The sequence below is a fragment of the Larus michahellis genome, chromosome 8 (genome assembly GCF_964199755.1).
Source record: "Larus michahellis chromosome 8, bLarMic1.1, whole genome shotgun sequence".
Classification (NCBI taxonomy): domain Eukaryota; kingdom Metazoa; phylum Chordata; class Aves; order Charadriiformes; family Laridae; genus Larus; species Larus michahellis.
In genome coordinates this window covers 17,435,844-17,463,093 of record NC_133903.1, presented here as the reverse complement: position 1 = coordinate 17,463,093, position 27,250 = coordinate 17,435,844, and the positions used below count along the sequence as shown (strand labels likewise).

General features: G+C 42.9%; 1 protein-coding gene across 7 annotated transcripts in view; it reads right to left on the bottom strand.

The window, feature by feature from the left end:
• Positions 1 to 27,250, bottom strand: part of DNAAF8 (dynein axonemal assembly factor 8) — a 96,519-nt gene that overhangs the window by 13,279 nt on the left and 55,990 nt on the right. For 4 of the 7 annotated variants that reach the window (XM_074598301.1, XM_074598304.1, XM_074598305.1 and 1 more), the window contains 11 exons: positions 26,239 to 26,345; positions 22,833 to 22,987; positions 21,327 to 21,474; positions 18,389 to 18,520; positions 16,720 to 16,914; positions 15,110 to 15,436; positions 13,421 to 13,483; positions 11,589 to 11,642; positions 9,322 to 9,491; positions 3,896 to 4,091; positions 437 to 531 (listed from right to left, as the gene is read on the bottom strand). In XM_074598301.1, coding sequence (XP_074454402.1) covers positions 437 to 531; positions 3,896 to 4,091; positions 9,322 to 9,491; positions 11,589 to 11,642; positions 13,421 to 13,483; positions 15,110 to 15,436; positions 16,720 to 16,914; positions 18,389 to 18,520; positions 21,327 to 21,474; positions 22,833 to 22,987; positions 26,239 to 26,345 — 1,642 coding nt within the window. Of the gene's footprint in view, positions 1 to 144; positions 532 to 3,895; positions 4,092 to 9,321; positions 9,492 to 11,588; positions 11,643 to 13,420; positions 13,484 to 15,109; positions 15,437 to 16,719; positions 16,915 to 18,388; positions 18,521 to 21,326; positions 21,475 to 22,832; positions 22,988 to 26,238; positions 26,346 to 27,250 lie in introns of those variants that run through there. The other 3 variants (XM_074598306.1, XR_012588796.1, XM_074598302.1) reach the window with 3 other exon arrangements.

Sequence of the window (27,250 nt, the reverse complement as noted above, 5' to 3'; positions counted from 1 at the left end):
CGCTACACGAGAAAAGCTGGTTAAAAAAAAAACCAAAAAACAAACAACCAGCCTCTGGGCCGACTGTGTCTCAGCAATCATGGACAATGTCGCTGTCCCTCCCAGTGACCTGCTTCCAAAGCGATGTTGGCTCTATCTGGGAACTTTGCCCCTAAAGTATGAGCCCTGAGCCCTCTTGAATTTACAGGTTACTGAACAAACATATCTGAAAGAGCACTTTTCCACTAAGACTCTCTGGGTCAACAGAAAGCTAGCACATTGTGGCAGGAACATCCACAGGAGAAGGGAAAACTTGGCAGCTGGTGAAACACAGAAGAAAAAAAAAAAAAAAGCAAGCATTATCTAAAGCATAATAGGAAAGACGTGATGGGATAGTGGGGCCAAAGCCATTGCTCTGGCACAGCAGGATACTTCTCAGGAAAGGGCAGAATCCTACCTCTTCCTCCTCTAACGTCTGACACTCAGCACAGCACAGCCCTTCTGGGAAAAACAGCTTCATATCCCGGACAGCTATTTGATAGGATTTGGAGCCTGAGAGATAAATACAATGAGAAGATTCTCTCAGGCCATGAATTAAACATTCTCTAGACTCACACTCATCTTTCTGAGAGATTGATGATGTGCAACTTACTGAAGTAATTGCTTTAAAGGCCAGCTGTTCTGTACAGTAATAGCAAACATTTAAAACCATTATATTTAGAATACTTCCATTGCCTTCTTGGTATTTTGATTCTGTCCTATTATCGCTCAGCTTGTTCTTCATGTAAACAAGGCTCCTTCTATTTCCTAACAGTATAGGCAAGGGAATTGTGTTAAGGCGCCCGTGAAACTCTTCAATATCAGCTCCAGTACCTCATTGTTGTTCCCTTGTTCTCGAGCACATCAGGCTGGTCTTACTGAATGGGAAGGAGCTACTAGTTAGGCAAAAACCTGTGCTTAGTAACAATAATCTACGTCTCAAATACGCTGGGGGCTCTGATTTACAACAGAAATCACAATTAGCATGAGACATTGCTGATAGCAGTATATTTTTCTGTTCACCTGCAGTCACAAAAGGTAAATTGAGACTGGAACAGGTACAGAGAAAGAATGTAAGGATCACAGAAGGAATGAAGAATCATCTGAGGAGTTAAAACTAAAAGACCTTGGGGCTTGTTTGACCCAACATGACACAAAGCTGAGAAGGAATCTGATTTCTGATAAACGCATCAGGGTGGAAAAGGTCAGAGAAGAAAAAAGAAGTACTTAAAATTAAAGTGCAGGTCTTGGCACAAGAACAAATGGATACAATCTGTACATGACTATATTTAAGTTTGAAAACGTAAGAAGATTTCTAGCAATCAGAGCAGTGAAGTTCTGTAATGACCATCCAACTGGGGTGGATGCTTATGAAGGGGAATATATGATGGGGTTGTCCGTGAGAGAATTAACTGAGCTCAGGGACTTGAGAGGTCCCTCCAGGCTTAACATGTGAACATTTCCCTATAAAGCAACAGTGTTATAAAGCATTACTCAGAATGGTTTGAGATCTGTGGGTGGAAAATGCTAGAGAAGGAAAAGCTATTTCTATATAACTGGAATTCAGATGGATTGTCAATGTGCTGGCGCAGATCCATACTTCTGGGATACAAATACACAAAACACAACTATCCTCTGAAATATTACCACCTTTGCAAGCTACCCATTGAATCATGTCTTACTGCTCTTCGAGCACTCAGCCCTGTTTGAACTTCATAATTCTAGGCATTGTATAGCCAGAGTCCTTAACGCAGTACTTTACGATCCCAAGATTGCATAAGTCACCAGTGTATAAGTTGTGCTGGATCCTTTATGTGCCTCTATGTCAAATCTTGTTTAAATCATCGATGCCATTACAGAGGACACAAATGCTCCCAAAACTCGCAACATTTTACTCTCACTTTGCTCTAGATATAGGACTGTATAAAATGCATGCGTAAGAGCTCTCTGGGCTCAAGATAAAGCACTATACAATGACTTCATAAGACCCAGAAGAAACAAGAGGAGCGCAGGTTTACATCTGTAGCTGAGCCTCGGAGTATTAAAACTGCATTTTTTGGTTCAACTGTATCACTGGAACCTGGTCTTTATCTTACTTGAAAGTCCTGATCTGGTCTTCCTTGAATTTCCCCAGTCGCTTTGGAAGGAAACACACAGCTAGGGTTTGCTCTGCTTCAGCAGGATGCCATTAACTAGAAATCTTCCTTAGCTGGAGCAAAACTGAGTAAACTTGGTATTTCCTCCTAGGGAAGGAAGAGGGTCTTCCACAGTCCCCCAAACAATTACTCATGCTATGATTAAGCTCTTCCTCCTTAACTTGTAGGTAAGTGTCTCACCCTTACTGGAGGACAAGCTCTTGGAGGTGCACAGAGGTTATGAACACTCCTTTACTTATTGACAGACACATCCCTGGCACAGCAGCGAGGGGCTAGTCATGCTAGGGATGCTCTAACTGTAGCATGGGTATCTTAACTTTTGGGTATATTTTACCCATTGTTAGCCACGAGTGATGAGTTCTCATTCTCAAGGTAACCTGGATACACAATCCATTAATCTTGAGAGCAAAAGAAGCAGAGGCTGACAGTGGAAAAGTATTGGCTGAAGAGCCCGGACCATTTCTTTTGTGTAGGTAGATCCTGCCCTTCCGTCACTCCCACGAAGGAGATGCTGTGAGTAATCACAGTGAGAGATCTCTCTCAGTTTAGTCTTGGTCCTAAGGGTTATGATGGTATCTGATAAAAAAAGATTCTACATCAAGAGGCTGATTCTCTTCGCCAAATTCTACATGGTGGCTGCTTCATCGCCTATCAGTTCTCCTCAGAAGACCACTCGATATAGATGAAAAGAGGGAGTGATTTGACAGCACAGAATACAATAGAAAGAGACAAATAATCCGATGGATCTTGACAGGAAAGGTCTTCTGGAACCTGAAGGCATACAGTGCCTGCTAGCTCACCTGTGTCTATAGAAACTATTGCTTTTATTATTTTCATATTCCCTTAACTACACACAGCACAATCAGTACCACGCTGAGGAAAAACACTATTCACGGGCAGTGAACTAATGATGTTTAATTCCTCATGAATTTTTGACTTATATCCTTCCCACCTTGTGGCAATAGCCTAGGCCTCCTCCAGCAACACCCTCAGTTGTCTGCAGGCCAGTCTCTCCAGCAATGCTTCCCATTTTCCCATCGTTCACCCACACCCTCGGCTATCTCCCATCCCACCCACCCTACACACTGCCACATCCTGGCAGATGAGCTGGGACTGGTTCAGCACACCGGGGATGCTGACTAGCTGGTGCACCTCCGCTGATATGCCAGCTGGCAAGAGCCTCTCCAAATGGAAAACAGCCGAGTTTACCTGCTTTCCTCAGTGACAGCAATTTTTGATCACTTCTCTCTAGCCAGTCATTAACGTTTTGAGATGTTACAGGAACTCAGTATCGTGGAGTCTTTTATCCCGCTGTGAAATCTGGTTGCAGTTGGCCAATGGGCTATGAAGTTATCAGGAAGGGACTCACAAGCAGATAGAAGACAGATGGGTGCTTGGGGATAATTACAAAATAACCAAGCTAAAAGTACAAAATGACCAAGCAGTGAAGAGATCAAAGGAAATCTGTTCTGATGGAAGACAGATCTAGGGCTCTTCTGGGAAGAAACCTTTTTTTAAATATATCTTCTGGGAGAATATTTCATAGCCTGAGACATACTCAGCTCAGCCACCAAGAAAACAATGAAAGCTTTCTAGGGAATAATGGTCTCTACTGCCTGCCAAGGCTAGATCTGTATTGAAAATGCAGGAGGTAACAGTACATAATATATTTTTTCATTAGAACATCTGAGCCTTCAGACTTTTCTTTTAGAAAAACATACCATAAAATCCATTTTGGACTGTGCTGATACCATACTGAGCCCTCCAGAGGAATGGATCTTGTGCTTGGGCTAGTTTAGGATCCTCTGGCCCCAGTAAATCTATCAGCTTCTTCACAGCATTTGGCCTCTGAAGACACAGCACGAGAGCGGTGCCTGAGGTAAGGTAGGTACAATGAGCTTCTAAAACAGCAGGATCCTGAAAAGAAATAACAGAGATACAACAAATTAAAATGAATAGCATTAGTGAGCGCTGGGTATATCCCAGATTTCCTTCGGTTAGACCCATCCCTGTTTGAAGCAAACAGGTCTGCCGTTACTCCTTGCTTCCTCTCCTCTTTGTAATATACGTGATCTCTGCAGGCGGAGCTTCCAGAGTATGTACCATTGCCACCACGCCAGTATTTGTTGTGCCATCCAGCAGGTAACGGGAGGTCTAGTTCCCACCCTGAGCTGAAGAAAAAGTTAAGCACTGAGCTTACGCCATAGCAGCTCGTGGTTTTGGTCCCCATGGTCATAGACCAGCCAGTGGTAGTTTTTACACATACAAACAACTTTAGCAGTAGTTTCCTAAATTCTTTTACTAAGAAGGAAAACAAAATCCTATTTCTAAAAGACAGAAAAGCCTTGTGCTGTGTCTTGTTCTGCATATCTGTACAGAATTCATTTTTGGGGGGGTAAGGACAAAACCGAATTGCCTCTCTGCAGTTGACTTGTCTACTGCTGAACTTTCGATTCATGCAACGCCCTTTTCACAGTACCTTCAGCATGACACATGGATAGGGTGAAACCAACAGGCATTAGCAGTATCAACAGGGTCATAAATGCTCTGGGACAGGGAGCCACACATTTTATATCCGCAGAAGAATTAAATGACGGATTACAAATACCAGAACTTTCCTTTTTGAATTCACAAAAGGCAGAGGCCCCCCACACCCACCCTGCTGCTACAGCCCCGCTTCAACCAGAGGGTGGTAGAATTTCATACGCTAGTTAGTATGAGGATTACAGAAATAGCGAGCTTAAAACAAGGAGGCTCAGGACAGGGCACTTGGCAGGGGCTGAAAAAAGACAGCTCGCTTTGCCACCGACGCATTGATTCCATCACAAATTTCTCTACTTTTGCTTCTTTTCCAAGTGTTGTCAGTTAAGCCCATGACAGCTACTGAGCAGAGATGTTCCTCTTGTAGCTGTGCAGGTCACAGCACCCTGGGATCTTTATTTTAACTAAGAATGAACAGCAACAATAACTAGCAACCACTGCGCCGGTGAGAAGAGTCCAATCTGTAGGCTGGAGACAGACATAAGGATTGAAAAGCATGGGGAAAGGCAGCAAGTGCCTGGGGCAAAAGGCTACCAAGGGGCAGCAGAGCACTCAAAGCCTCGTTGCCTGTTTTAATTAAGCAAAAGCTTAGAAAGCCAGCCTTGTTGGAGAAGTCTCCACTGAGCCTGAGGTCAGGGTGCCCATAGCAGCTGCAGGCTGCCTCCTCCTGCCCCCTTCGTCTTCAGAAAGCAGTAGGAGCACCTGGCTCGGCCTCCCTGTGCTCCACGGCACGGAAACAGCCGAGAAGCTCCACACCAGCGCTGGACGGTCTGTACAGCTTACAAACAACGGTATTTTCAGCTCGCTGATTGAACCAACCCATGGTTATTTATTTTTTTTTTCCCCTTCTGTTTTGGAGGAAATGAAAAGAAGGGGTAAAATTCAGCTGAATCACATCAGTCAGCCCCCTAAAGGTTTTAATTTCTCAATTTTTTTTTTTTATCTTCTAAAAGCACCAGCATATGGCAATTCGCTAGATAAAACATTTCCAAAAGAAAATCCCATCATTTCATTTAAAAATACGGAGATAAAATACTTCAAGGCCTCTTTTGCTTTTCTATCATATGAAACCATTCATTCACTGACTTTGACCCAAATCTCCTCACCTGCATTCCTCCGAAACTGCATTTCTAAGAAGTAGGTTATAAATGGAAAACCACGGGCTCTATCCTGATATTCTCCCCTGTATTTGAAAATGCAAAAATGATCCACGAGGAAGCCCCCCCCGATTCTGAAAATGGTTAGTTACGGAAGGGATTTTGATACAAATTGTGATATTTGTCAAACCTCCCGCCCCGTGGAAACAGAGGGCACAGGAAACTCGGGGATGTCACTCACATCACCTGTGAGAAGAGCTCTATTTAGATGAGGATGAAGAGTTTCAGCATGGCATAACATACTGCAAAATTCTGACATTCGTCCAGTTCTGTATAATACAAAATAAGCTCTCTTTGCTTGAAAATTTTTGTTAGTTCAAAAAAATGCGCCTAGAATTCACTTCCCTAAGGGCCTTCTCACTAGGAGCTGAAAAACAGTGGTGATGACTTCATGAAAACGTTCTAAAGGACTGGACATAACATATCAACATTCATTCACGTCAAACATCCGCAAAAGGAAAATGTTGAAAGACACAGTTTCTGTTAAACAGACCAGAATAAATGCAATTATTTTGTTCTAGATCTTCTAAACAGTGCTTTTAGATCCACATAACAGAGCTCTTCTGTCCCTGTTTCTTGTCTTCCAGTGGTTCGCTGCAGACTGTGGGTTAAAGACGACGTTGTTTCTAATTGCTACCGACAGCGTCAGTGAGTCAAGGTGACTTCTTTCCTTTGGATAGATCCTCACATCCGCTCCAGGCTCTGCCAGCCAAATGATGCCTTTATTTACATCCTGCCGCCGCACCGTCTTCAAACGGCGTCCTTGCTGATACCCAAGCAGCTGCGGCGAGATCACACATGTGCAGCTGAGTGCAATTTCAGTGAGCAATTTTGGTGATGCAACACGGAGAGGAAGATCCAGCTGTGCGCTGGCTCCGGAGGACTAACGGGATTAAAAAGCAGCAAAATCGTCCTTCTGCCTCCACCGTCAGAATCACAAGATATGACTGGAGGGAATCCATCAAGTTATTAAGTCCAGTGACCTGCTACTGCAGGCAATCCTATCAGGTAATCCCGAACAGAATGATCACGTCCCACTGTAAAAATCAGGCTTTTTTGCAAACAGCCAAAACTGCGAATCTCTGCAGGACTGAATCCGCTGGATAAGCGCAGAAAGGAGATATAGGACAGAACTCCCTCCGGGAGCGGTCACTTCCCACAGTCTGATCACACTAAGCTGAGAAGACTATGTCGGCTCTATTTACCTGGCCTTTGCTTTTTTTTTTTTTTTTAAATTATTAGACTTCAGATAAGAAGTATTAACACGGCTTCTGCGATTAGATAACCTCAGCAAACAGCAGAGCAACCCCTTATTTATTGTATGCCAAAGGCCAAAAGCTACTTAGAAGCTGGGTGTTTTGTATTTAAGTTGAAAAACAATCATGTGTCTGAAACCACATTGCTGAGGCTATTTGTCAAGGTGCACGTAAATAATACATTTGAAAGAGGAAGGAGATACTAGGTAGTCTTGCTACCAGCTAAATCCCAAATCTGCTGTCAAGTACTACGTACACAAAACTGGCACGTCACAAGAGCACGTGAGAGTTTTCTAGAGATTTTTGGAGACGGATTTTGGATCAGTGTCCAGGTGAGGAGGAGGCGGATAAAAAGCCGTGGATGGGACTTCAAGGGGGGTCAGACACGCTGGCTCCATCTTCTTCAAAAGGAGATGCTAAATTTCAGCAATTTGCCCCCATATTAAGAGACATTTTAAAGACAGCGCTGTATCCTGTGGTCCCCTAAACTGAGAAACAGATCAACAAGGAACTTCGCTCCAATTCAAATGCTTGATGTGAAATTCAGCTGTGAAAAAATAGTTGTGCCTCCACCAGCTGCCATTGTCACGCTCACAAGCCAGATTTTCAGAATAACCCAGTCCCTGAAGCACGCTGAGGCTTTTTGAAAACCTACCTACTTATCTTGGGAGCTCAAGCCTTTTTCAGCCCTCAGGAGTGAAAGACTCTCAGACGTGTTCTAAAAAACGAGAAGGAGCCCCTGTACAGCAGAAAGCATTTCCCACCGTCCATTCCCCCTTGCCAAAGGCAGTCTATTATCTCTGCTTTCTCACTTTCAAAACCTGATATTTTTTTTTCCATGAACAAAACCCCAATAGCCTGTAATTTTTAAACTCATTAGTCGCCAGCTCTTCAAGGAAACTAAATCACTGCTCAACAGCTGCTCTAGTGCGTTAGAGAACTCCAAAAACAAGAGGAATTTTTCATGAAACAACCTCTCTTCAAATTTTCCCCCCTTCTATCTACGTCACTTCCCAAGGTAGACGTTTGGATTTTTTTTAAAATGTTTTCTGCTTCAGATGATCAATAAAGCATTTTTGTATTTAACTGTATGATTAAAATCCATATTGGAAAGCACTTCCCCATCAACTCCAATACCACTGTATCCCTCTTGCCACTGGTCTGTAAATATTTATAAACCAAATGCTTGTGCTCTCCCATCACGCAGAACGTATTAATAGTTCCTGATTGATGGTTATGTTAGAGCACTGTCCTGGCACGTTCCTCTCTTCTTCTGGAAGACTCTATTAAGAATTTCTACGAGAGAGTGCTATAAACTCTCCCAACTTAACCCCAAGAGCAATATCGATTTATAAAGGCTTGTTTTCTGTTAAAGTTAATTGGTTAAATTTCTTCATGAAAAACAATCAAATAGCAAGGATTATTTTTTCAGTTTCCTGGCTTTTGCAATATCTTTACACTCATGTCAGGATATTTAAGGTCAGGGGAAAAAAAAATATTCCTATAAATTCCTATAAAAGAGCAGAAACACAAATATATTTTTAGCTAACAAAAACCTGTAACGCCCCAAGATTTAAGAACCCTCTTTATTGTCTGTTAGGCATTAGAAATGACAGTAACCCAATTCTCTCTTTGCAGGTTATTTTTACAGGCTCCTGAATACATATATGTATATGTAACATAATAAAAGGTAACAGGGCTCGAGAGGCATGTATTCCCTGACAATTCTGGGAAATGTTCGCCCAGATGAATGTTTCCTGGCTCCCAGGTGGAAGGAAAACCAGGCACACGTGCAGGGGGTGTGGTACGCTCCTTAGATGTGCCCTACCTGGAATGACCTTGGGAAGAAAGAGAGGACACCGGTTTTGCAGTTAAACAGTCAGCATCGTAAATCAGCAACTAAACAGATTCCTGGGAGGTCTGGCTTGCCCGTATCCTCCAAAGTTTTGTTTTAGAGAAACCAGGTCTTCTTCTTCATGGCACTCGATAAAAGAAACCGTCATCACGTCAGCTTTCTTTGTGTCTGATACCACTACAGATCTGATTGTTCTATATAGCTCACTTCTAACAACAGCTCAGAAATCCCGGATGGGAATTTTTGGTCTTTGTTCAGGAACGGATTATTCACTAGCTAACATATCTCCCCACACTAAACCTAAGCGTAGCCACAGATCTGCCAGTTTCTTAACAAACCTGTTTCACTTCAGAAGAAAGGAGTCCTAAGGCAACGTCTGGTTCCAGGTTTATGTGTTTCATCCCCACCACACGGAATTTTTCTAGGTCAAGTTTCCGGAGGATCCTTGCAAGACTATGACTCCAGGCACCAGGTTTGATCAGCAGCACTGTGCAAAGGATCTGGGCTCCTGTAACAAAGCACACTACTGAAACCCAAAGCTCCTAAAAACCCAGGTAAAACATAACAGCAACATTTGTTTACTAGCCTGGACGGACAGCTGTAGAAGAGGGTTATGTAAAAGCTGGCACGAAGTTCATAAAGATTTGAAGAAAAGTCCATTAAAAAAAAAAAACCACGCATATAGAATTTTGGTTTGTTTCATTTTTAGTTTAAAAATATATCTAAAACAATCTAGGCTTGTAGACTTTTTTTTTTTTTTTTTTGCAAGAAATCTGCTCTGAGTCCAAAAAGTTTGTCTGGCAGGTCTGTAGGATAAGACTTGATCCTTTATATTATATATTAATGTTTTAAGTGAGATAAAATATTCCCTTTTACATTTTTCTTTTGAACTGTAGCGATTATGTGATACAATCCTTAAGGCAGCTATTGAATTCTTATTCCTCTTAGTTTATCTCTCAGCATTCTGTATCTCTGTTAAAGCTACGTTTCAGGGAGGCACTGATGAGCATGACAGGTCCCAATTAATGCTATAAACCTATTAGGACTAGAATTGTGTTTACTAGAATTGAAAGTTCAGCAAAAACTTTTTGCTCCTGAGAAAGCTCTGGCAGCAGAGGTGCCAGCCAGGCGCAGCCCTCGGTGTTCTTCGAGGAACAGAAGATAAAACAGAGCAGAATAGTTTTGCTGGGTGACGCTACAAGATACATTAAAAGGCAGAAAATAGATAAATTTCATTTTTAAATGACAGCATTTTCAAATTATTAGTTTCACTAAAGTACCTTATTACTAGGAATACAGTTAAGATTTTATCTTAATAACATCCTTTGAAGATTTATTGGCAACTGCGGTGTCGGAACCAGTCAGCTAGGACCCGTTAACTGCTGGTGCCCAACCATCCCAATTAGCATGAAGCACAAGGTAACAGTTCTGCAGGCTGCTAAAATTGATTCGTGATTATCTGTTTGTGTACATAAAATGTCATTTTATGTTTCCTGTACACCCCACTACTAATTATACAGATGTCAACGCAATGAAGCGTCAACAATGCTACATATAATTTAACGCATACTGTTAATTTTCAAATGGGAAGACGCACGCTGCTGATCACAGCAGAGATATATGGGATCAAAAATAAAAAGCGAGATTTCTGGCCCCCCTCCACTTGATACGGAAACTTAACCCTTATCGTGCAGGGAGCCCTCTTCTTCAAGAGCTGCTGTTTTTCTTCACCTCATTCTTGAAGGGAAAGGTTTAAATGCCATAGCAACAGCCTGCGAGCACAGAAGCAAACCGCTCGCATGCACTGGGCTGCTCGCACACGGCATGGCAATCTCCACTCTCCGCTCTTACATAAAAGTTCATTGTCCTCGAGACGTTTTACTCACCATCTGCTGTGTTTCTGGGCAAACATTCTCATTCTTCTGCTGTGTGAAGCACTACGTGCTGCTTATTTATCTACGTTAGACACTCAGGAGGGATTTGTCTTATGTCATTTTGCCACCTTTGTCTGGTCAAAGACAAGTGTTGAAAGCAGGTGGGACACCTTGCCACCTAGAGTTGGTTTCCTCTTCCAGGTGATTGTAAGTGACAAGTGCCAGAGAAAATCCTGCTGCCTATCAATGGAACAGCCTCCACTGATCCTGAATTACCGGAGGTGCCTGTTTGGCAGCCCTCAAACACGCCTGATTTCCATCTCCAGTTCCAACTGCTTAAGTGGGCTTTCTGGGTTTGCCCAAATGGCCCGGTCTTTTACGTTTTTCTGCTTTGTAATGTTTTCAGATCCCTTCCAATGGTTTTTCCCCCAAAAAAATTGTTACATGGGTTCTGATTTCATAGTATGACAGAACCACAATACCGTTTATTTTATGTACTATTTATATATAATACTTTAGATGTGTGTGGCTTAAAATAAGTGTAAACTCACGAGAAGCAAATATCAGATCTCCTGGCACATTTAGAAAAGAGAATGTATATCACTGCCTGTATTCAAGCCTCAGGAAAAAGTTGGTATAATCCTTTTGCTTATTTTTGGCTGGTCAATTTAGAAAAGTCAGTTTCACAAAGTCCTTATAAAACAACATTTTTCCATTTGGTCTCTTCTCACCTGCTTGGAAGTAGGTAAACAGGGATTCTGCATGGGATCTCTGGCTCTTCCCCACTAAACAAGAAACGCAGATAGATTTGAGTAAGCAGTATGCATGTTCTGGGACAAAAACTTGAAAACGTTGCCATCATCTCTACATAACGCAGCCGACATTGCTATGAAGTTGAGCCTGGGAAGATGGGAGGGGTGGGGAAAAGGTGTTTTAACATTCATTTTTATTTCTCATTACCCTACTCTGATTTGATTGGCAATAAATTAAATTAAATTTCCCCAAGTTGGGTCCCTTTTGCCTGGGATGGGAAGTGGTGGACGATCTCTCCCTGTCATTACCTCTACCCACGAGCCTTTCATTTTATTTTCTCTCCCCTGTCCAGCTGAGGAGGAGGGCTAGAGCGGCTTTGGTGGGCAGCCGGCGTCCAGCCAGGGTCAGTCCACCACATCTGTGTATTTTAGGCAGGGACTGAGTGGCTAAAGGTAGTTTTTAAGCTACCTTTGCGCTCCCATTGTTTCACAGTCAGGTTAGAAGCTGCCTTGCCTTCAGTGTAAGTCCTAGAAGCTCAGTGTTTTGTTTAATGTTCTCTCTTGTGCCCTTGGAAGCAGAGACGGGCTGTATGTTCTGACTACACACCTACTGGGCCCAGATCTGTTGCTCAGTCCTTTCCCCAGTTCTGCTGATAAAACCTCACTGACAGGAAGGAGCCTCACTGACTCAAGGAGCCGGGAATAGTCGCTTCAGCGGTTCCTCGTAAGAGCAGAGCAGTGTAAAAGGAGTCCAGTGTAAAAGAATTGGGGCTTATGACAAAAGCCTATCTAAAAATGTTTTCTTCAGTCTAACGTACCACCTGCAGTGACCTGGAGAGGCGAGGAAAATTTAAGGCACTTCAAGGCACATGTGAATTCAGAAGTTATCTAGGACCGGGGTGCAATGAGAAGTTTGCACTAGGTTGATAAAGGACTTCCTTTTATAGTGACTGGCAAGTTTAACCAGTGTGACATGCAAGGTAGGTAAAACAAAACTAAAATGTTTATCAAAACAAAATCATTACCATTCTTTTGTACTTATTGCTGTCTGAAATCCATGTATTTCTTCTTCCCAGAGCAATGTATCTGGAAGGTATCTAGCCAAAGTGTTATTTTCTTTGAATGAGACCTTTTTCTCTTCCCACGTCTTTCCTATTTTTTTCTGGGATAATAAGAGTACATATATAAGGTGGAACAAGGTCTGAGGTCACTGCCTCATAACTTTTTAGCTCACATCCTCACAGTACCATTTTTTTTCATTAGAATTGGCATTATTTCAAAGAACTTCTAGGATCTGGAAGCATGTGGTGACCTGGGTGGCAGTGTAATGCAAAGGACAGAGCCCCTGTCCGAGACCGAGGACATGGGCATTCTGCTCTGATTTCTGTCGCTCAGCTGTGGGGCAAACGGTGATCAACACATTTCACCTCTTTAGGCTTCAATTGCCCCCTCTGTAAAACATAACGAAACTCAACTTCTTTGAGATCTACATCTGAAAAGGGCTACTAAAGAGCTGCCATTAATTACTCATCCAGCCTACATTCCACACCAGCCCAGCATAGCACAGATTTGTGGAGAAGAAAGGTGATCTGGCAATACTACCACCTTCCCCTAGTACCAGGTGGACCCATCTGGCCTTTTCTTCCGAATTGCCTGGGATTAGGATGTCCAACCAAAGGTTTACCAACACCATTTTGATGACTCTGACACAGGACATAGAGTTATAGCTTTCTTCAAGCTCTATTTGAAGAGTATAAAATTATTTGGTTTTACCCAAGAGGCAACTGGTGCATACTTCTGGCCCGCCTTACCTTCAGTCCTGGGCCTCTTGCCCAGCGGTGGCAGATATTTCATAGCAGGGCGGTGTTCTGCATCTGGAAAAGGAAGGAGATGTATTTTTACAGATTCACAGATGGGGGACCTTCACTGTTTGAGGGGGCAGGGGGTGACAAAGGCAATTTTATTTAGCAGGGGAAACGGCAGATGTTTTACTTGCTGCAAAATATCGCAGAGCTGTTCTCTAGCACAAAGACCCCTTCCATTCCTCCCACAACAACAAAAACAGGAGGAAAAAATGTAATGACCTTATAAAAGAGAGAGTACAGGATGCAGAAGTCATGCTTCAGCTATGCTCCTTTGCTCTTGACAATGGCTTTTGTGGGAAAGGCTGGCCCTGTGATTACAACCTCCCTCAATAAACTGATCTCACAGTTCTGCTTTCCTCTTATCCTGACTTTTGGTTTCAAGATAACTTTAATGAAGGGCAGCAATAAATGAATTCTTATAGTTCTATATGCTAACTTGGCATGTCTGATGTCTTCTTTTATGAAGGCCTCCTCTTCTTGCTCTCCAGTCTCACATAAAACACCCACGTAGTTCACTCTCAAATCTAACTTTTTGTGAGACTAAAATGAGTGCCTTTTTCCTGAAACCACCACATTTTCTTCTTTCTATTCAGTAATGCCAATTTGATACTCTGCACTACACAAGCGCTGTGCGTTTGACACAAGCGTCTAAGTTTGCGTTGACAACAAAGGACTTTTCTTCCCCACCAAAAGATAGGGGAAGAGCTATAAATTACAAAGCGTGAATGTGCTCATGGAACTGCGTCACTCCTCCTCAGTTGATACGCGGCATTACCACAATCTTGATTTATCTTCACGTCTGAATAATCAGAACTTGTCGGGCTTAGAACTGTTTATCTTTAGGTGTGAGGAGACAGGCTTCCTCTAGAACGGAGGTAATATGCCAATATTATTTCACATTAGAAGAAAACAGCGGGAGCTCGTACTCCGCTGCTCCAAACCATCCAATATCAATAACACCATAGTCTGCACAGTGATTTAGTTTGAGGAGGCATGGCTATACATTTCTCGCTACAGGAGGAAAACAGCACGTTTCCTATGCCGAAAGATCAATGGTAGCATATATCACTGACATCTGAGAAGCTTTTGACAACAAAGGTCTCCATTCCTCATGAACTCTTCCCTTCTCTTCTAGGATAAAAGGAAATTCTCAAGAAATCTGCTTTCTTCAGCTCTTGTCTCTTTGTCTCCCTGAGTACAGGGGCAAGGTGGGGGCAGCCGGCCTCAACCAGTTAGGCATCACAATTAGGTGCCCACTTTTAGGTTGGGGAAAAAACTTGGCCTCTGTTTCCCAGTTTCTCTTCTATACAGAGACAAAACGCATAGTATTATTTACTGGTCCTGCCAACTGCTGAAATATCTACTTAGTATTTATGGAGTACCTTGAGATCTTCAGAAAGGGCACCAGGGCATGCATAGCCCCATTAAATGAACAGGCCAACTTGCAGATGACCTCAACCAGCTCCTGCTGATTTAAGATACCCCCATCATTATTCAGCTAAACAGAGAATTTAACCCCAAATTATTAAGTTTTTCTATGCCTGAAAAAAACCCATAGCAATGGATTCCTTTGTCCAATAAATTCCCAAACACCTTATACCTGAGGACATTAAAAACAGTAAAAACATGTCTTACCAGTTACAAAATCAGTCTCTGTGAAGAAAAAGGCGGCTTGTCTAAATGTCACCTCTGGGGTCAAGGCCATTACTGTCTGTAGAAGACTGCCACTTTTGCTTAGATTCTCCCTGCATTGCGTCAATCTCTTCAATGCATCTGCAAGAGCTTTGAAGGCATTGATCCCCCGTAACGCACACACAAGGACTGGGTTTGACATTAGTATTTCAAGGCTCCTTCGCCAGGAAGTATCGCCAGCCTCAAAAGGGGTTATTTCTCTGGCCTGACATGGAGCAAGGTGGGGCAACCACTTGAGACCTAGAAGCTCAAATCCCAAATCGGGTCCTTCTGCAAGTCAAGAGAAACCTGTTTAGCATCAGTTGACAGCATGCGTTTCATAGAAGCTGTGTTTTCTTTTGGAGACAAGTGCTCTAAATTCACATTGATTTTTTTTTTTTTTTAACCAGACAAGTTTCAAAGCTGCTTTGACTTCGCCCCCTGTTGCATCCAAAATGGACTGTAATGCAGATATAGAAATATACTGGGAAAAACCACAAGATACAAGTGCTAGGAAACTACATTACAGCGAAAACAAAAAATGGGCTATCTGGGAAATCAACAGGGAGTCACAGAGAGTAAGTGCCATGATTTGATTGGAGAACACAGCTAATGGAGAAAAGCTGAAAGGGAAACACTGAGAATACACCAATAACAATGTGGTTTGACACAGACTAATCCGTAATTATAGATCCTTTACCACCTCTCATAACATTCCATTTTAAGCTATATTCATTATAGTAATAAACTACAATTTAATGCTGCCTTGTCTTTAAAGTAGTTTAAACGTTGTTGCGTTTGTAAAGCAGTCTTATTTCCAATGTCACAAGATATTTAGGGGCTCGATCCATGAGTGCGTGTTGCTGGAAGTTTCTGTCAGCCAGAATCTCCTCCTCGCCTACCGTCATACAGAACTTACTCCATTGTATTGTTCCAAGAGAGCAGGATACAACAGAGTATGAGACAGAATGCCGGACTTGTGCCTTTTGTTAGCGCGCTTCCTGTATTATTACACTTGGATGCAATCTGTGCCACGAAATTATACAAAATCACCATCCTGCTCAGCACTTGACAGCACTCTTCATGCATTTGTAAGCATTTAACACCGGGATAGTGTCATTATTCCTCCCCGTGCATGTGAGGAAACGAAGCGCGAAGCGCCTTGCTTCTGAGCACAAAGGATGTCAGCGGACAGAACAGAGTTTGTGGCTTCTGAATTCTTGGTGCTGTGCCCTAATTACACACCTGCTTTATCTCCCAGTACTCAGGGAGAGGCACAATGCTCTGCATTACATAAAAGGCTTAGGAAACCTAAGCTTATTTTTGAACTAATTTGACACTCTCTGAAGAAAATTATGCCTACCTGAGCTGCTTGCATTATGAAAAGTGGCCTTGCCCGTGACTAACTAGCCATGACAAATTCTTCAGGCAGGTAGGCAGGCAAAGAAACCTATCCTCTTTCCCGAGGCCCCTCTCACCACATTTTTCATAACGTTCCCACTATGATAAAAATAGCTGGACATGATAAACTTTCCTGACCAACTTCTACAGCCCTCCCCAAGAGCTGGGATCACCTGCACTCTGAGATGGGTTATTGCCCCCAGGAAGAAGGATCTGGTGAAGGAGGTCCCCGGCACTCTTCATTGTGTCCATTCCAACCATCGTCAGCATGACAACTTGCTCCATTTCAGGATCAGAAACATACGTTCGATTCCAGAAAAGATCCAGAGGAATGTTACGGGGGTCTGGCACTGCACTGAGGTTTCCTCCTACCCAGGGACACCATCAAAATAAAACTAGTTACCCCATGAAAACAAATCTCAGGTCTTTTTCAGTGGGAAGGAAATAACTAATTCTCAACTGAGCAGCCAAAGGCCGGTGCCTCTCTGAGATGCTGCTCCTCACGCTGCAGCTCAGCAGGGCCAGAAAGAGAATCACGCATGAGGAGCAGCATCACAGCAAACCCTTACTAATTAGTCACACTCCTTAACTGGAATGACTTTTTGCCACGTAAAGCAAATCTATTCAATCCTAATTTTGACATCCTTATTCACACCATTAAGCAGAGTTGGTAGATCTATACCAAAATTATTTAAGGCATGAATTTCAGACGGATAACTAATGACTGACTTCACATTAAATTGATATTTCATTTCGCTTTCTAGGAGATGACACGGCGTACAATCGAGGGCTAAACTGGGGACTCTTATAACACCACGCATATATCTGCGGTTCTATTGGGCACAGTATAGCCTGCAGAATCCTCAGCCCATCAGAAACCTGTGTTTGATTCCATACTGTTTCACTACATGATTATTTAAGCAATTGTATAGATTAACATTTTATTTACCTAGTTATTCCTACATCTTAACATTTCTTCATGCAGGAAACGGTAAATGACATGCATTTGATTATTATTTTTCCTTACGAATTTGGTCTGGAGAGCAATATACTTCAATTAAAAATCCTGATACCCAAAATTTAAAATAAATTAATTAGTTAAATAAAACTATATTAACCTGCTGAATACGTAAGAAAACACTACCTGTAGTTAGTGAAATAAACATCTGGTTACCATGACCTCCCAGTGTACAGAACTGGTAGGTTTAAGACTCTCCTACCCTTTTGAATCATATATTTATAACAGAAATCACATTTACTTGCTTTTTCAAGTCCTGTCAATTTCCCAGCTTTGAATAAATGAGTTTCTGAAGTGAATTCAACTGTATAAACTAAAACTAAGAACATCTGAGTAAAACGAAATGAAAAAGTGCCTTCTCTTGCACCTACAGAAGAACTACAGCTGCCAACATCTATCACTTCAGCAAACTGTAGTTTTACACGCTTAACCACCAATTTATCTCATTTTAATATTTTGACTTCTCTTGAAACTATGGCAATAAATATGTATTGACTGGATATTAATCTTTTAATTATGGTAGGTTTAAGTGGTCTTAATTGGTTGTTATCATGTCGTATTTAAATAATTTATTTTTCCACATATTTTTTAATTTACTTAAAAAAGGTATTTCCGTTTCATTCTCCTATTGATTCTTCCATTCGTTACCCAGCAGCAGAAGACATCCAATTAGAGTTACTATGATTGATGCACAGCGGAACACTAAACGAGTTATTATAGACAACAAGCATATTCCTAATGTTCCTAAATCAGGAAAATCCCCTAATGAGGTTGTCAGACCTTATAAAAGCCAGAATAATGCATTTCCCACAGGTTTGACCTACCCAGCGCCCGCAGCAAGGTCCAGGTGTAAGGAACCCCATGAAAACACACGGCGGGGTCCAGCCTAGCAGCGGCGCGGAGGCTGCTCTGCCCGTTGTCAAGGAGGCCTTGCTTGGCCAGTTCATTCATCAGTCCTGCGCACAGAAGGAAAGAAAACATGAAGAATACAGAGCTCCGATGCAATCTGACATGAAATCGCTCTTCTTAGTTGGGTTTTTCTGGCCACAGTTCCATTACAGAGACATTAATGTGGGCCATGCTGAGCTTACCTAAGAAACATGAAATGCAACCGAATCATCCCCTCTCCCCCAAATCATATTAGTTTACCATGGGGCGAGGAGCTGTTGAAAATTGAGGCTTGGCCACAGCTTTCTCTGGAGACACTTCTGCTTCATGACCAGCACACCCCAGCTGTTTCTATTACCTCCTAACTCCTGCTGCGAACTGAAATGTGGAACAAACGCATAGAAGATACTACACAGGTCTTGAACTAGAATAAAGTGTTTTAAATAAACTGTTGTCCACAAGGAAGAAAAGTCACAAATCCTGAGCCCAGTGCTCGAGTGCAGCCCTCAAGGTGTCTTACACCTCAAGGTGTAAGGCCGATGTCCCGCATCCAACACAGCACCACGCGGCCACAGAGGCGTTGCCTCCCAGTCCATCTAACTCCCAGTCTGGAAAATATCCAATTCCACGACACATTTACAGACACTAAATGCTTGCAACTACCAGTCTCTCAGTTCTCGTTCTTCCTCGAAAAGGTTGGCAGTGCATACCATACACTTCCACGACAATTGCTTCGGCCTTCTGTAATAGTATTTCACACCACAGTTTTAAAGGCTTGTTATTTTTTAAATTACTTCATATATATTTGATTGCTTTCTACCACACGAGCCTGTCAAAAATTCACTGTAGCGTAGCATGGGAAATGGATTATTAGCGCTAGAGGCTGATGGCAAACCTCAGATGTCAAACGTAGCACTGACAAGAGATTTGAGCTCATATCACTGACAATCACCTATCTGCTTTTCAGGTGGCGTGAGCAGCCAAAAAACGTGCCACCGCTGCCACAGCAGCATTACCTGCTGTTTATTCAAACTCAATGCACGGTAAAAAGTAAAGCTTGGACAAAAATTTATCGTGTTTGATCCTCAAGACAGACATCCATTACCCAAAGACACCTATCTATCTGTTCTATCTCAGGAGCAATTGTTGAATTTTTCCTTGCTTTGAAAATTGAACAGGGTTGAAGACCCTTGAAGGTGTAATTACTTTTCAGGGGTACTGATTACAAATGCAAAACTTCTTAATGTGGTATTTATCCTACTCAAATCCTAGTGCTATTCTACACTTCCCAGAGGCCAAACCAAAGGTTATGTGGCAAGAACATCAGCTTCCCCTCTCCAGGGCTCTGGAATGTGGAATAAGGTATCTCTCTGGATCAGTTCCGAAGCAACCACAGAACACGTGGAAAGAAACATTTGAAAAATCTGTCTACAAGCAAAGGAAAATAAAAACGAGTTCTCTACAATGACGGAAAACATTCTACCTTTCCGGAATACTCTTTGTTCTGGTGCCCACCTTTATATTTCTAGTGGAAATTTCCCCATGCAAAACACGAACACTGTAAACATCATCTGGGACACTCTGTGAGAAAAGCAGCAGAAACTGTACTTCTTTAATGAGCAACTTTCCTTGGGTGTGTGACATGGTGCTGTAATTAGTCTGCCATGATTAATCCACTGTGTCTGCACATGTTTTCAGAACATTCTGTGATACTCTCAGGAGAAAAAGCAGAGGACTTTTTGAATTGTCTTCCGGCTCCCCCTGCCCCCCAAACTTCTAAATGTTCCTTTCTATTGTGGATAGATTAAAGGAAGCAATCGGGCAGTGGATGAATGTCTCCATCAGGAGCTATTTGTGGTGGTGTTAATGGAGGGGTCAGCAACAGCCATCCCCTTCTCTCAGCAGTGGTGTCTGAAGGGAAGGTTGCAGGAAAACAGATGCAGGAATGGATTCTCCTGCTGCAGACAACGTGCCCACTGCCAGAGCAGGAAGAAGCAGGCAGGGCGAGTTCTTTTTTCCCTACTGATCACTGCTGTTGCTTGTGGGACCAATGTCAGCTCATCCTTAAGAAAACCAAATAACGTTTTTCCTGAACCAGAGCCTCAGAACAGAGTCTGACTCAAGGAAGAAGATTTGGGGCAGTAACTGGTCTGGGTTTTGGCAGTCCCTAAATATAAAATGAGCTACAGTTCAGATGCTTGGAAGTCACAAGTACGCAGAACTCAGGGCGGAGGTTGATAAGATCAGGTGCTATCCTCAGGCTCTGTGGCACATACATATTTTTGCTACCCCACCTCTCTCTGCAATAAGAAGACCTAAGAGGAGGATGATGAAGCCAGGCCCATTATGGAGGTGTACAGTGGGAAGCCAAGAGACAAGGCTGACAAATTCAAACACAGGAGGTTCCAACTTGACATAAAGGAAAACTAGTTCCCCATAAGGATGGTCAAGCATTGGAACAAAGGCCCAGAGAGGCAGAGGAACCTCCGTCCTTGCAGATTTTCAAGACCTGACTGAAAAAAGCCCTGCGCATCCTTATCTGAATTCACTGCTGACGCTGTATTGAGCAGGACATTGAATGAGAGGCCTTCTGAGGTCCCTTCCAACATGAGTTACTCTATGATTCTAAGTTCAAGAGGACTCCAGTGCTAAAGATCAAACAACTGACAAAGACCAACCTGCTCTGTTGGATATGTAGTAGTGACTGATTTACGTGTTGGTCTGGAAATAAGTCCAGCAAAACTATCAGGCCCTGATATTCTCAATAAATCTTTCCCACAATGTAACAGCTGTGATTAGACTGTAAGTGTTTAGCCCACACACACTGACACACAAGCCTTCTTTTCCGAGGTTGTTGAGCAGTGAAAGCATTACCTTTTACCAACACAGGAATGTGATGGCTAGCATTCTCTCTTCTCAGCAACAAAATGAGACAGTGCACGTGTGGTTCAGCAGAGAGGTCTCCTCTTGCAGAACTAGTATCAGCTGAGCTTGAAATCTTACTAGGGCAAAATACAGCAATCTGAAATAATGAGGGCCAGATTAGACTCTAAATGCAGATGTAATCACTACAGGGCTCAGGCAAACAGTTAAGTTACAATGGCATAACAAGATAAAGCTCACCAGCTGAGCCACAGTAACTTCCAATAACTAGGTGTTCATGCGTCATCTATTCATGAGACAGAGAAACTTAATTTAAACCTCAGGGATAGAGACTTAACATTAAAATGTTCTGCCCCGCAACTGGGCTGGACTAAAACCACAACAGTTATAACTCAGCTGATATGTGGTACCATCCTAAGTCACTCATGCAAAAACGATCTTGAGTCCCAAATGAAGGGATGATTTTTTAGAAACGTTCAGCTCCAAACAGCACATTGAAGCGATAGTTGCTGCTCTTAACTTCTAAAATAGCCATTTAGGAGAATGCTCCAAAGAATTGGCTATTTGGGCTGCAGTATTCCATAAATAAGTTATGTTTATTCTGCAAAACATGATGGGCAGGGACAGTGCTATTCCGCAGGCCTGATCACAGAACAAGCAGAAAAGAGGGGCTTTGTACACAGCTCCATTCGCAAAAGGATGCATTTCCTGATCAACCCAGCAAACAGCCCTAAGCATGATAATTTAAAGTAAGGGGTCCAGTGCCTTGGAAGGGAAAGTGTCATATGATTCCTGGGTGATTTATCGTGTAAGAAGTGCAGAACTGGACTTCTTGCATACATTAATTTTGACTGGAATCTTACATTTAGGATTAGGCTGACTTGTCAAAATGCCAACTGCACTCTTAACGCAAATCTATCATCGTGTTAGAGCTTTAGAGAAAAAGAAAAAAAAAGTTATTATTTTTGACAATAGGAAAGCTCTTTTCGCAACCCATCTGGAATGCATTAAACCAGGGGACTTCATGCTGAAAAGCCCTAAGCAGTCCCAGAGGGCCTGTGGAGTACATAATCAAACATCAGTCCGTTAGATGAAGGCTATTCTCCTGAATACACGTTTGCAGATCAGAAATTGTTGTTTTGGTTTATGTGGCTACTGCCTGCTCTTTCTTATTTTGAGAGCAATGGTAAAATTCATGTTTGTCTTCGTAGGAGGAGGCCGGATTATGAATTTACACTTCTGTTCCCAGTGAGAGGCTGAGGCCTGGTGGATTTTTCCTACTAAGGAAAAAAAGACAGCACTGAAAGCCACCAGAGTACCACTCACAGGAATACAAAGAACATGAGTGCTCGCTAGCTAGTAAAGAGAGAATAAGTGTCCTTGAGAACACTTAGTAGAGGAGTGTCGGCTCACACATCCGTAAACTCACAGCATAATTAGTTGCAGAACAAATGGTAACCCAAGGTGTACAGCTGCGCTGGGCGTTCTGTCCAGTACCTGATGATTTGTCATGCTCAGCGCAACGGCCTGCTTGGGCGAAAGCTGCAGCTGTCTGACTCCTTGCAGAACAAACCCCCGACGGGTACAGCCCGAAATCACACTACCGTATGCATGAGGAGATACCACAGGTGACACAATCAAAATGATGTCCCCTAGATCAAAAAGAGGGTAAGAAAAGCAGCATGTTATTCCCACAGAAGCTGTGGTATCAATGCAAGGCAACTCTCACAGTGGCTAGTTCCAACTTGAAGCACATCCCAAATGGTGACACTGTATTTTACGGTTTATTTGCTCTATCCAGCTCATAATGACTGCTATCGGAAGCCAACCCAGAATGGAAAAAGCTTATGGCATCATCAGTAACATCTTTATGAATCATCTACCCCAGATAGTCTGTCTCATCAGGTCTCTCTAGCTATCTACGAGCTATTCATCTGTCTTTGAGGTATCTGTCTCTCGGCTCACGTGCTAGCTGTGCGTCAGCCCCCGCCGGGCTGCGTTTGAGCTGTTACCCTTAAACTGGCAAGCCGACTGGCCACACTGATGAGTAACTAAATAAGGTCAACAAGACCAACTGGCAATTTGTCCACTAAAAAGCACATGAAGCAACCCCAGCCATTCCTCTCTGCTATTATTGGTGGTCCTAGCCTGTAGCCAGCTTCTACAATCTTTTTCAGCGCTACCTTCTGCTCCTTCTTGTCCCCTCTTTAGTTCTGTCTTCAACCTTCACCCCAGAGCTTGCCTTGTGGCACAGGCTCCTGAGTCTTTGACCAGCCTGTGATCGTGACCTCACCTCACTCTGGTTTGGTATCATCTCTGGCTTCACAGCTTCCTGTCCTTGGCCATCTTGATAATGGTACCAGCCTGCTCTCTCCTACCTGATTCTCATCCACTAGGTCTGGCTGCTTATGGTCTCCTCGTATCCCTCATCCCAGTAGATAAGGTTGTAGAAGCAACTGGAATTTACATTGGGTTAGAACCTTGGGTCTTTAGACTCCTGTTTCCTAAGTTGAACCCCAAGCTCACTGCCAACAGGGTGGCAACACGTGCTGTGAACAAGGAGAAAGAGCCTACAAGATCTCCTGAGCACTGTCTATGCCCCATCTTAGATACTATAGGACAAGCTCAAGACATTTCCCTGAAGCCTCTGATCTACCCAAGGTCTTTGCTCTGTTCTAATTTTATCTTGGGTCTCTGCTTTTACCATCATCTTCATTATTACACTGTCCTAATCCCAATACAGCTTTTTTTCTGTACCCAATGTACATTCAGGTCTCCATAACTTGCCAAGAGCAAGCTCGGAAGACAAATCACAGAATCATAGAACGGTTTGCGTTGGAAGGGACCTTAAAGATCACCTAGGTCCAAACCCCTGCCACTTCCACATGGGTTTCCTCTACACTGTCTTGTTAATTTCTCTTAGCTCCACCTGAACGATATAATGACGTTGCAGTATTTTAGTCTCTGTGTCCCAGTTACACTTGGTTTTGGGGGTAGGACTATCAGCAGTGAATGTTTCTTTCAGTTCTAGACTTTACAATATGAATATCTGCCCCCCCAAGAACCTGACCAGGGCTCAGCCTGGTAGTTCAAAGCAATGGCAACAAAACAAGGGAAAGCTTGTGTTTATTACTAAGGATGGGACAGGCAGTTTCTTTGCCTAAAATTTCTATTTGGCTTTATAGCTTTAATTTTGCAGGCTTTGAGCCAGACTGACATTACTGCCACATTCATTACATGTGAACTGTCAAAACTTAGGGTTACAGGTGGTAAGAGTTTGGTTCCTCTCTAGTTGATAAAACTTTTATAAAAACATTTTTTCACATACACGTATCCCAAACCAACAAGAATACCTGCTAGGGTCAGTAAAACTTTGATTACTGAGAAGGAGCAGATATATCTGGTGGGAGTAGCAATAGAGCTGTTCTGCATGCTCTTCGTGAGTATATCTTCCCATCTCCAGGAGAAGCTGCTGGAGACCTGAGGGAAGGAGTCAGTAGATGTTTCCTTTCCTTACAACCCCAGAGGGTGTCTGCTCCCAGACCAAATTTTCAGCTTCTCTTCTGAGAGTCAGGATACAGTTATCTATCTGAGGAGCAAAGCGTGAAAGTGACTTCCTGAGCCCAAATACAGATGGAACGTGGTGTGGTGTAACTCAGCAGCCCACATCAGATGTGAATCATTAATGTCCATAAAAGGAAGGGGAGGCAGAAAATGTGACTCATTCCATCAGCAGCAACCAGCTGCCATCAATACCAATCCCAAATAACGCAGAGCCAATGGCTGACTGCCAAGATACCTGAGTTAGCATGCCCAGTTAGACAAGTTATAAGAGCGTATCTCAAAAGGTGACAAAAGGTGAGACTTTTCTTTTTTTTCTTTTTCGCTTCTCCATTTTCTTTCTGTCATCCTCTGTGTTACTTTCTGCTCCCTTCATCTTTTTGGCTTATGCTTTCATTCTTTTCTCATACATTCTTTCCTTTAACAATATAATTTTTCATGCCTTCTTTCTCTGTCAGTACAATCCTGCTTTCCGTCTGCCATCTTATCCCCAACAGCTGCTGAGCTTCCACTCACTCCCCTCAGGCTTTGGTTTTTTTTTTTCCTGTGAAACTATGCTCAATTGTGAGAGTAGAAACCAGATAGCAATACTCTAACAGCATTGTCTAAAAATCGCTTGTGCCTGAGATCTGCTGTGACTGTCAGCACGTTGGCTTTCTACAAGAGACACCCCTACACCACACAGATCCCTCTTAGCCTGTTATAAGGCCTGCACACCTTGGCAGGTTTCCCTTGAACACAGCTTGCTGGTAGCTAGGTACGAATTCAGAAGCTAGAAGACTACTCCTACAAAGGGAAAAGAGGACTTTGGGTAGAGCCAGGTGACAGCCAGTTAATATTAGCCCCATGAAGTGCTTTCTTTTCTGATTGAGTGATCAGTCCTGCCCTGAATAAAGTCTTAATCATTTCATACCCACGATGATTATACTCGACTCTTCACCAGTAGAGGCAGATAATCTCTAATCAGATAAAGATGCAGTTTAAGGCCACTGTTAGGTCTTCACATGACTGTTTCTTTGATGAACTGGCCCCTACATGCAGAGATTTCCCATAGGGTGGTTTCTTTGTTTTTTCCTTTTTATACCCTTCAGTGAAATCTAAGCAGCCTACAGGACTGTAGCAGCCACTCCCACGAGGAGGATGAGGTGATAACATTCCTCTGTCATTTCATTTTAGACGACACTGTTTCACTAGAAATTAATTCCTGGCTCTAGAACTGGCCAGGTCACAGCACTGAGCAATCCAGGGAGGCAGGATTTCCTGAAACGGGTGGGCTGGAGTAAGGTAATATTGTCAGCGAAGGAGAACCACAAAACCCCAAGATTCATTCCCTAACACCGACCTTTGGTAGTTGAGACAAGCATCGCTGGAGGTCGACACACCACCACGCCTTGGAGATCGACCTTTTCTTCATTAGCTTCTGCCCTAGGCGATGAAGGACTCTGAGAGCTAAGGAAAAACAATAAATATTAAAAGCTGTTACGCCGGGTTCTGACTCAAACCTACTTTCTGCAACAAACCCAGGGCCACAAAAGCTTCTCTGGTAAAACTGCTTTACTGGAAAAGCCATTTCAATCACTTGTCCATGACATGAGCTGCATCAAGGTCTGTCTGACTGAACATTTTTTCATATTATTCCCTCCAAGACTCTCTGCATTCAATTAAAAGCAGCTAATGCAAAGTAGCTGGCTTGGCAAAGAAATCTGGGAATCCAGAAATATGTCAGGCTTTGTTACCAGAACTTTTCCTACCCACAGACGCATCATAGTTGCTATTCATTTTTGGTTCTTTAGCCAGAATTTAACCAGTTTTAAAGGTTCATGTTGAGCAACAAGCACAATCAAGTCTGGCAGAGATGTTCATGGCAGTGAAACCTCTACAACGTTCCCGCATACCCAAAAGGACTAAATCACAGCACAGAGAACTTAAGGTGTGGTTCTGAAAGCCAGGGACTGACAGCAGCACGAACTGCAGCCTGTGAAACGGTTTGACTGGGTCTGTGAAGCGCAGGCTGCTCAGGCAAACCTGCCTGCCTCGTCCCGTGCCACCACAGAGCTGGCTGGAATACATCCTGCTCCTTCACTCCCAGGAGACCACGGCATTTGCAAGTATAATCTGAAAAGCGCAATCTGAGTTCCAGTTTATATTCTTGTCTCCCAATGGACCAAATTACCAGCATCAGGAGAAAGACAAGTGCGTTATTTAGAACGTAGCGCCACTCTGGACCGGCTAAGTTATAACAGAGGAGCAGAATTCATCACCTTTGTAAGAGGAAAAAAGCATCCCTGAGGAAAACAAACAAATAAAGAGAATGAAACTTTGCCAAATTGATTTTTTTTTCAAATTTTAAAAGT